The sequence below is a fragment of the Lygodium microphyllum genome, chromosome 29 (genome assembly GCF_053477565.2).
Source record: "Lygodium microphyllum isolate KBCC chromosome 29, Lygodium_microphyllum_v1.1.10, whole genome shotgun sequence".
Taxonomy (NCBI): Eukaryota; Viridiplantae; Streptophyta; class Polypodiopsida; order Schizaeales; family Lygodiaceae; genus Lygodium; species Lygodium microphyllum.
The window spans coordinates 765,011-775,990 of record NC_141163.1 but is presented as its reverse complement, the minus strand read 5'-3'; the positions used below and the strand labels follow the sequence as shown (position 1 = coordinate 775,990).

The 10,980-nt window shown below is 40.6% G+C and overlaps 1 protein-coding gene across 1 annotated transcript; it reads right to left on the bottom strand.

Moving 5' to 3' along the window:
* Window positions 1-952: 952 nt before the first annotated feature.
* On the bottom strand, window positions 953-10,637 carry LOC148010296 (ABC transporter E family member 2). The gene is made up of 11 exons (XM_087671020.1): window positions 10,366-10,637; window positions 8,436-8,521; window positions 8,253-8,350; window positions 5,862-5,979; window positions 5,670-5,759; window positions 5,278-5,582; window positions 4,452-4,647; window positions 4,126-4,311; window positions 3,738-4,007; window positions 3,410-3,655; window positions 953-1,708 (listed from the first exon to the last, which is right to left on the bottom strand). Exons 1-11 carry the CDS (start codon window positions 10,466-10,468, stop codon window positions 1,589-1,591), a joined length of 1,818 nt encoding a protein of 605 aa, XP_087527146.1. The 5' UTR covers window positions 10,469-10,637; the 3' UTR covers window positions 953-1,588.
* Between the last annotated feature and the right edge of the window lie 343 nt (window positions 10,638-10,980).

Here is a 10,980-nt window from a genome sequence, read left to right as displayed (position 1 = left end):
AAACCAGTCAACCAGACCCTTTCATATCATGTTCATGGTCCATATGAGCTTTAGGCGGTTGCAAGACAAGTAAAAGAGCTATAAACTTGCTCACACCTGGAAGTGAATCACAAAATATCAAGCTTGTAGTTTCACAACCACCTTCGCATTATAAGGGGATACTTCTACATCCATGAACAATTAAGATCCTGACTGAACATTAAAAATGGTATTGAATTCACAAACAAATCTGCATCTTCTTCCTGTCTCAATCAACCTTATAAAGACATAAAACGTATGTTAAGTCCCATCACCAGCTAAACAATCTACAAGCTACCACACACCGTCTGGTCTGCAGTACATATTTGAGTAACAACAATGACATGAAGACTTTAAAACTTCAACAAAAGTAAGCTTGTTTTTGGAAACTTATAGCTATATAGCACCACCAACTACACCATTAGAGATGTTTTAACTTTCGTTCTATCGGCACGGATCTTTCAAGCAAACAAACCACCACCGTGACTGGAGAAAATTGAAGGAAAATTGAAGGCATTTCAGCCTTCTTGGTAACCGAAAATGAACGGACAATCATAACTAGAGCGCTTTCAAGGGAATTTGGGCTTTCAGTTATTAGTAATCTGGAGGGCTTGCATTTTAATGTATAGCTTTTGACTTCAATAATCCCAAGGGCTTGTATTTTAATGTAAAGCTTTTGATTTCTTTTTTTTTCCTTTTCAAAAGGGCACATTGTCAAACTACGTGAAGTACATTGACCAGTCTACACACAAAAATGAGTAAGAGAGTGCTTAAAACTTGTAAGTCAGAAGTACTTTATCCTCAAAAAACAATTATTTCACACAACAAATTTGTACGGAGTAGTGTCCATCATGGAAAGACAGATGCCCTTGGCAGGCACTTTTCTGTAGATTTAAGCCACACTTCATTTAAAGACAGAATTAATGCCATCTGATACATTTCCAATACCTTCATCTTTCTTCACATTTGATTGATAACTAGAAAACTTTTTGAGAGCTCTCAAAAACAAGACTCAATCTGCATAGTCCACTCATAACCCTGACATCAGAAATGTCAGTTACACTGCCATGTAAAAAATTCTAAATTCAAAACAGACATGTCCATGCACATAGATGCAACGTGTGACCTGAAATTTAGGCTACAGACATTTCTCCACCTTGTACACTTCCACTCAGGACAAGGTTGTATTTAAGATGGCATTTGATAGCTACAGAAATGTCAATGTAGAACGGCTCTACTACTACGAAATCTCTCCAGAGCAAAATTGACGCTGATGCAGTAACACCGCATTGAAGGAGAAACACAGCTCGCAGACTGCTTTCATCCAGAGTATTATATACTCCTCGTGACATGCACTATATGGCATACTGCACAGCCTGTAGCACAGTACCCAAATTGGCAGCAATTCCCCACAACTGTTATATCTGGTAACAACTCCAATACCCGGAAGATTCCAGTCAAAAGCTACTACATCAGCTCATGGAAAATGGCAGTCTGACTAACAAGCTTCAAGATGATGCCATAACATGGTTGAATCATCTTTCCCATGTTTAGCTTTCAAAAAAAGCTCTTAGTCATCCAAGTAATAGTAGGAGCCTGCAGACTTCTGCTCCCTATCTTTTGTAGAATCCAGCTTGTTGATACGAGGCCGATAGTTTGTGGGGTCGCGTCTGAAAGTAATATCCAGATGCTGAAACAAAAGCCATAAAGAAGCAACCATTAGCACTCCCGTTATTAATACAACTGAGACCAGTCTACAGATTAATGGTACAGGTCAAAGGTATGCATAAGGTTCAATTCAAGCATATTACTCATATCATGTTTTACAATGGAAATAACACAAGAAAATTAGGAAATATTTTATTTCAAACCAAGCATACATATCCCAAAATGACACTTGCCGAAGACTATCCAAGACTTGGTAGGAAAACTCTCCTAAAAATGACAATTCAGAATTATCATTTGAGAGAACCATCAGGCGAACAATGCTTTAAATTGATGCCAATTTCCTACGTCTCATATCCTCACTTACATGAAAAGAACAGATCATAGCTGCCACAAACAGGAAACAGGAAACAGGAAACGGGGAACAGGGAACTCATTAGGAATGAGGAGGGAACAGGTTATTAAAATATGGATAAATTTAGGAAATTTTCATTATATTCCCTATTCCAGCTCGTCAGGAAACAGCATTCCCCAATTCCAAGGAACTGTTCCTGAGAAGATGTAATGCTGCATTAGACTCGAGAGCTATAAATGTCTGAAGGCTGAAGTCTAAAGAGTAAAGACTCGAGAGCTATAAGTGTCTGAAGGCTGAAGTACATATCATGAAAGAGCCCAGGCCCAAGTGGCAAGGCCAATAGTAGATACAAAAATCAAGTCAACCTGGGCTACAGCAATCACTTGGGGGCTGCAGGCAGACTGGAATGTGGTGATCCCTACAAAGTCCCCAGGTTGGCCACCAAGTTGGAAAGCATTCCCTATTTCAGCCTGTCAGGAAACAGCATACCCCTATTCCAAGGCACTGTTCCCACCATTCCATGTTGCTACAGAATAGATAAGAGGATGTACAAATAGATATGACAATATAACTCGAGAAGATGTAAGGCTGATATAGTAGCAGCATCCCTGCAAGGCTGCACTCACACATGGACAAAGGCACGTATCTTCGGAGTGTTGCCCGGACCTTTATACAGGACCTGGGCACATGACAGTTGGTCTGACTATTCAACTTTGTCTGGCCAATGCTTTAGATAGACACACTCATTCTCCTGTATTCTCCTGTCTCCAAATGTTTCTGCTGTCTACAAGCCACTGTACCCCTACTTTGCTCACTCATGAGTCATGTATGTGACTTAAACATAGCTCACCTGTATCAACCACATTCACTACTGCAGCTCCTTCACAATGATGTTGATCACAGCATCATTGATGGTGGCATGGTTTTGGCTCATAAGAGTCGAGACAAACTAATTTTGAAAGTACAGAGGCAGAACTTCATGTATGCAATGGAAAGGGAGTTTTTTTTTTTCGGGGGGGCGGGCACTTTGTGTGCTTGGGGGTTGGGTGTGTGTCTCAAGAAGTTTCAAACTGCAGGTTTGAATTACGATGATGGTTGAGTAACCAACTGATTCTTGTGATATGGGCACACCCAGGTTCCAGGGGGACCCACTTTTCTGATTGCTGCTACTAAATTGAGAAATCCTTGAACCTTGAACCTTTATCTTTTGTATAATAAAATTTACCTTTAAGGCCGTAAATGGACAACAGAACACAAACTCAAAGGTCCTCTCTAGTCTACAAACCCTCACCCTACAACATCTCAAAGCATAACCACATCAAGTACTAAAACCTAAACAAAAATACTCCTGAAGCGAGTTAAGAAAGATACCGATAGAAACAGGTTCATGCCAGTCAAGAGAGACTGTGGTGTATTCGCAACACAGTCAACTGATGGTTTTCCCTCATACACAATGACCCTGTCAGCCAGGTATGTTGCCATAATGAAGTCATGCTCAACAACAAATGCAGTCTTTTTAGCATGCAAGATAAAGCGTTTGATCACTTTTGCTGCCACAATACGCTGCTCTGAATCAAGGTAAGCACTCGGCTCATCGATAAGATATATGTCTGCAGGCTGTTAAAGAATCATGAAAATCAAATTAGAATATCTTGGTTGGATGGAGAAGAAGGAACTTCACAATTTAAAAGGTTTTTACCTTTCCGAGGCACAAACATAAAGCAACCCTCTGCAATTCTCCGCCGGACAGAGTCACAACCTCCTGATCCATAAGTGCATCAATTTGCAAGGGTTTCATTACATCGGTATTGAACTGTGGGTGCATGTATGAATCCCGTATCTTTTGGTGCAAAAGATGCCTGACTGTGTTCTGAAATTTAGGGCTAATCTTCTGTGGCTTGTATGACACATTGAACTCTGGAATTTCTACCTCACTGTCATCTACTGTATCTGGTTTTAGCAGTCCAGCCTGCAGAAATAATACAAGGTTGAAGACAAATCAAGAAAGACCATAAAATAGGGGATAAAAACACTATTTCCAAAGACCAGAAAAGTATCAATTAGCTTATGATCCAACAATGCCACACCAGCATGCGGATAAAAGTTGTCTTTCCAGTTCCGTTCTCCCCTAACATGACAATTATTTGTGAATCTGTAAATTCACCCTCTTTCACTGTCAGCTTGAAATTTCCTTGTGTCTTGGACATGGTTGGATACTTGTATCGAGCATAAGTCCTGACTTCCTCTGCGCTCTCTTGAGGTGTCTCGGCCACCTATGAACATAAAAGACATGGATGCACAAATTAAAGAACCCCAGTACAGAGTAGAACTGCGTCACAACTTCGAAACTGTGAATAGTTTAACGTCCTAAAGAAGGCATCACCAACCAATACTATAAAAATGTTCTTCATACCTTGAAAGTAAGGGACTCATCCCGAAAACGAAGATTCTCCGTAGGTACAAACCCAGCTAGAAAGATATTTATACCTTCTCTCACTGAGAAGGGAAGTGTCACTACTCCATACGCACCAGGTTTTCCATACAAGCAGCAGATGAAATCCGACAGGTAATCCAAGACACTCAAATCATGTTCCACAACAATAACATAGCTGCACAAGCATTCACAATACAACATTCAGCTACATTTGCTAAGCCAGAGAACATGCCAAATGCCCATAAACTGGATATACACCACTGACCACAAAAACACAAAACATGAAAAAGGGCTCAAGAAACCTCATACACAAGCATTGTGAATGAACCAAAGGGCTTCTAAGCTTGGAAATTTCTAACTAAACTATCACAATCATTGGCTCCAGCAACTGGACTCTGAGCAATAAACCTACCTATGCAAAAAAGAATAAGCAGTGACCTGAATCCTTGGCAGCTACAACCATGCTGCTATAATATCAGCATGAAGTACATGTAGTAAAGGCAAATGAGAAAGGTCTGATTGCAACTGGTGAATGTCCTAACAGAGATAAATTGGGAAAAGGAACACATCAAGAAATAAAAAATTTCAGTGCGTATGGTTGGCATTCTTTTCTATGCCATATTAACCCAACACGAACAGAAACTACATAGCATGAAAGGGGCAGATAGGAGGATGTCATGTAGAGCCAACTTCTCACTGAATGGATGAAGCAAACTGTACCCATTTATTTGAGTCAAAGCAGATTATCCCAGATTATAGCATCAGACAAGACTATAACATTACCTCCACAATGCATGTACCTTACCTGTTCGGCCGAAGTAAAGATCTTATAACTTGAGCAGCTTTCAGCCGTTGCTTTACATCAAGATAACTAGACGGTTCATCAAACATGTAAATTTCAGCATGTTGAATAGCAACAACAGCTATAGCAAAGCGTTGGAGCTCTCCGCCTGACAAATCACCCACATCCCGATCTAATACTTGCTTCAAGTCAAGATCATGAGAAAGATCTGCCTGCATATCTCTTTCATCCTTTTGAGAAAGAACTTCTCCAACATTCCCTTTCACTGCCTTTGGAATATGGTCCACATATTGAGGCTTGATGATGGCCTGTACCACATTAAACCAAGTGTGAACATAAAAGGAAAGACGAGGACCATAACAGCAAAATAATATGCCCACATGTACTCAGTATACCTTAAGATTGTCTTCTAGAATCCGAGTGAAGTAATTCTGAAGTTCTGAGCCCCTGAAATATGTCAATATTTCTTGCCAATCTGGCGGATTCTGCAAAGCCAAACATTCTACAGTTGATCCAGACTTAATGGGGCTGGTTACTACGTCAAGAGTATTGACATACTTTCTATGTGCTCATTCACTAGTGCTTACCTCGAATCGCCCAAGATTTGGTTTTAATTTCCCTGCTAAAACCTTCAAAGCAGTGGACTTTCCAATGCCATTTGTTCCAACTAATCCTAAGACTTGACCAGGCCTTGGAACAGGTAGCCTATAAAACAGGGAAGAGAACATGTTGGTTTTTCAGTATTGTGTTCACAATTCAAAGGTAGCCTGCTTTGGAACTTAAGTATATGGACAAAAACCATAGAGCTTGCTGTATCCCACAAAACCTTTCACAGCATACAATCAAGATTTATCTCATCATAACCAAATCGTCTCACCAGAATAATTAAGAAGGGAACATTATGCAGACAGGTAGTATTATTTATTCAAATTCACTCCCTGTTCCCACCCACGATTTCAAGTATACATAAGAATACTTGAATAATAGCTCAAGAAGCCAGAAAAGTGATTTGCAAGATGACAGAAGATGCTTTAAACTTGTGCTTTATGGCCCCACCTTCCATCAACCTGCTTTAACTCAACATTTAACTGAAGATCAACAGGGTGACACATATTTTTACTATAGGGTCTATAAGCATCCAACATTCTAGCACTGTCAGAACTATACCATCAGCATTAACTCTTTGTCAAGACTCGCGATCCTAATAAAGTAGCAATCTTGATGAAAAACCCCATTTTCCTTTTTTTTTTTGTGGGGGGGCGGGTGAGAGGGGGTTTTTTTTTTTTTTTTTTTTTTGGGGCGGGGGGGGGGGGGGGGGGGGGGGGGGGGGGACTGGTTCGGTGGGTGGGGGTGTGGACCTATTGGCTATAAAGATGTGAGCTACAATCAACAAGTGACAGGGTACAGTGAGATCCCTCCACAATAACCCTCTAATCGATCTTGCACTTATGGCATTATCTTTTTGTTGTTTAATAATTTAATTATGGTTAAATATTCCCTGGATCAGTTGTACTCATTGGATTAGTCTCATGGGTCATTCAGCCTCTCATCAACGTGCCTCCTGCTCTACCCAAATATTATGGAATCCTCTAGCATGGAGTCATACTCCATGCAGGAGAAGTCGACACCTGCACAGCCCCCAATGGTTGACATATCATAGTGCACAAATGAGAAGTTGGATGTAGAGAAGGTGGGTCTTACCAGAATATCACAGGATATGGCAGATATCACAGCATAGCTCTCTACCCTAATGGCTTTTATCTCCAGATTGATACCATGGTTCCCTATCCCTAGTGGCTTTATCTCAAGATTCATGGTATCATACCAGCCCAAAAAACTACTGGCCCTCTCCCTGATGTGCGTGTACATCACACACAGCACTGCAGCACCATGAGGATCCACTTCTCACCAGTCACCAGTTATATATACATGACCGCACATATAGGAAGAGCTTACACACGGACCCAAGGCTAGCTTCAGTCCTCAGGCAGATTTTGTACACATCATCCATGACAGCCTTTCCTCACTCTAGGAAGATGAAGACCACATTGTGGGACTATCACAGAATAGCAGGTAAGACAAGAAGAGCCATACGGCACAAGTATGACCCTGCAAAGGTGACTATGGGGCAGCTCACACACCATGAAAGCACATCTTTCAACACCTCGTCAAACACAAACAGGCCCACAATGATTTGAAGAATGAAAAGAGGTTTTACAAGCTTTTTCTGGACCAAAATTGCAAGGAGATTTGGAGGAGTTCTTAAGTGCACCAGCATGTAGCCTAACGACATTTTGGCATAATGCACATGACCATGCATACACCCACTCCCAAGTTCCTTTAACATGTAACCCCCCCACCCCAGCCTCCCCAAAAAACGACTGTGATGATGACAACATTCCAGATAGTTCCCCGACAACTATTGCACCTTCTTGCATTAGTAAACCATAATAAGAAAACACAAAGACATCTGATAGGGAATTGACTTCGCCCTTCCCAACTACCATCTATGAGCCCAAGCCAAAAAGAACAATGGCATGTTCAAGATGTGCATACATAGGACAAGATTACAATGAAACTTTGACTCACTTCTTCCGACGTCTTATGGTATTCATGAATGTGGGTAAGGCACCACAATCATTAGTTGCACTAACTTCCTCAGAGCAACTATCACCAAAAAAGAGTGGTCCATAGGCTAAAATAAGAAGGCTCCCCACTCGTCTCTAGTCGTCAAAGGTGATTAATTTTAATTGTCCATGCATGCCCATCTAAACCTTTCCTCTTGTGGCATCATTATTTCCTCATAACGATAGAAGCAGCTCATGCAATGTAATTTTATTTGTTGGCATCAATTTTCAATAACAAAAGTGCACTGATGGATTGAATAAGTATTATTCAATTAATCATCACAAATGATCTTTTATCGAAAAGCAAGCCCAATAGTAAGATTTCAACCCTTTAAATTTTTAAAATTTCACCTATGCAGCTTGAACGTATTCGCTCCATATCGATGTGTAGTATCCTTATCCAAATCCTTTGGTAGGTTGATGATTTGGATTGCTTCAAAAGGACATTTCTAAACACCAACAAGAAAGTTACATTTCAAAGGTATTTAATGAATAAACTTGGTACAACCAAAGCCAATCACAGTCCTCTAGTACCTTTACACAAATACCACAACCAATACAAAGTTCCTCAGAGATAAATGCAATCCTTGAAGCGGGAGAAACCTCTATACACAACTTCCCTGCAACATATCCATGGATACAAGAAAGTGAGCTTGTCAACTAGACCTCAATTATCAATGCAATAATATATCTCTAGAAGAATAATTGCTTGCCCTTTGACAAATGACTTGTCGTGCAAGATATGTGACTAATCGTTATGCATATACAACTTAGCACTTTTCCAATAAAAACTTTGACCTAACTAGAAACAAAGTTGAATCATGCCCAACAAATATTATAATGAGCTCCATCATCATAAACTAAAATAGAAACTAAGACAAGAAGCTTCAATAAAATGTGCCCTCGCTAGCTAACACTAATAGAATGTGCCTTCATCTTTGTCTAAAATATGGTACACATGTCACAACATAACCTTGTCTAACATACACTTAATACAATTCTTGAACATCTCCCAAGAACAAATCAAGTCAATCTAACTTGAACTACACAAGAATACCTATCTCCCAACTACGATAATGGAATCTTTTCTTGATCCCATGAAGTTTTATGTCAAGCCTCAGTTTGGAGACTTGCAGCTCTAAAACACGCCATGTGAAAAAGAGGAGAAAGTGTGGCATAAAAGAACACCTTCTTGTACAAGACAAAACACACACAAGCCCTAAACCTAGGAATCATTTGCTACTTCCTTGTCTCGGTCTCTTTTCCTTTAGATATTATGGCAATGCTCCTATGCTCTAGCCTCTAGATCTCACACTTATTCCACATCTTGGACACTAGTTGGTTCATCCTAACAGGGTATAAGCAAAAAATACTACATAAAAGAGACAAAAAAGGTTAATCGTAGGCTACAAGATCCCATAGCAAGCTGAACTCGTGACACTTAAAAGTCTCATAAGATGAGAGTGAAGTCAAAGTAAATGCTACTCACGGATAATTGTCTGCCACATCCTTATGTTGCATTGCATGGCCTTGGGCACCTTCCCTGGACTACCATATGTTTTTTAATAACTCTTTGTAACAGCAAGATCATTGTCATGTTACATCACTAGGCCTTGGTCTTTTCCATATTCTTGCAGACTAGCATACCTATTCTCCATACTCTTTGCTAAAACCTTTCACCAAGCCTATATTCTATACAAACACAACCCCAATGTTGAGTAGCCCACTTGTAAGACATCCTGAAGCAATGTTGCTAGCTTTCATGAAATTGAGACCCGAAACAAGGGAAAAACCATCATAATAATGGCCCAGGCTGCAACCTATTCGAAAGCTGTAAAACTCTCTTTGGCTGATGTGTGTGTAATCTCACAAATGAGTAATTTTTACTCAAATCCCAGAATGCATCCAGCTCCATTTGCATATTTAAAATAGATCAACTGTCTCAACTGGCTGGGCCCAAACCCCGATTTCTGCCAACATATGTCCCAGAGGGCACATGAACAAGATGATAGCCGCTGCTTATTGACAGCACACAGGTGACCAAGACTACACCTACAGCAGTGTAAGTGAAGTCATAAGCTCAATCTCTTCCTAAAATTAACTGGTCGGACGAAAGATCCATCCACCCCCTGTGATTGATCTCTCGGATGGGCACTTGAAGACGCTCCCCAAAAAAAAATTTGTATTCAACACCATTGACAATACAATTAGCCCAAATTGTAATCATAAATGACGATGGAGACATGCCAGGTAAAGTGAAACCCTAAGACAGAAAGGAAACTGCCAATCAAGAGCTCCAGTTGATTGATCTCTCTGCTGTGTACTTGGAAACGCTCCCCCAAAAATAAGGTATACTCATTACCATTGACAATACAATTACATCAAATTGTATATGACGGTGAAGACATGCCAGGTGAACTGAAACCCTAGGACAGTGCGCAAATGGAAAGGAGAGAAATGGAACCTGTCTTAACGACAGGGCAGCTTTTTTTGCACTCCTGGCGACATTTCTTTGGCTTGCACCGATCGGAGCTGACGATGGCAATACGAGTGAGGCGATCGGCCATTTCCCTGCTGGCAGGATAGGTCGGCCTGCTCCGCTTCCTTCTCCTCTTCTTCTTCTTCCTTTGCCCCTGCTACTGCCTATTCTTTGTTCTTCCTGAGCTCTTCTTATTGCGGGCCTCTGCCTCTGCTGAGCCTTGCGCTGCAAGGCCGAAAGAGAGAGAGAGAGAGAAAATATCGAACGCAGAACAACCTCTGTTTTATACCAGCGCACGTGTCGCGCACGCTCTCACGTGTTAAAAAGAGTGTTGCATTCTAGGGCTAGCACCCTTGTGTGACACTACACTTAGGGTAATGGAATGAGAAGAATAACATCAAAACACGTTACCTTTGATCTTTACATGGTCAGCCCACGAGGAAACTTTGAAAACCTTACAATCCATCATGCCACATGTCATGCTGAAAATCATTTTTTAAAAGCTCTAAATCATGAAAGACAATGTAATATAAGGTTTGTGTCATAAAAAAGCATTAGGTAGTTTGAACATGCACAACATATCATCATCATCATCATATT

Coding starts and splice junctions, on each gene's coding strand:
- LOC148010296 (XM_087671020.1), bottom strand. CDS start 10,468: ATGGCCGATCGCCTCACTCGTATTGCCATCGTCAGCTCCGATCGGTGC. Junction 5,980..8,252: donor AATACGTTCAAGCTGCATAG/GTGAAATTTTAA, acceptor CCTGTTTTATAG/GCTACCTGTTCCAAGGCCTG. Junction 5,583..5,669: donor TTCTAGAAGACAATCTTAAG/GTATACTGAGTA, acceptor AATGTGGTACAG/GCCATCATCAAGCCTCAATA.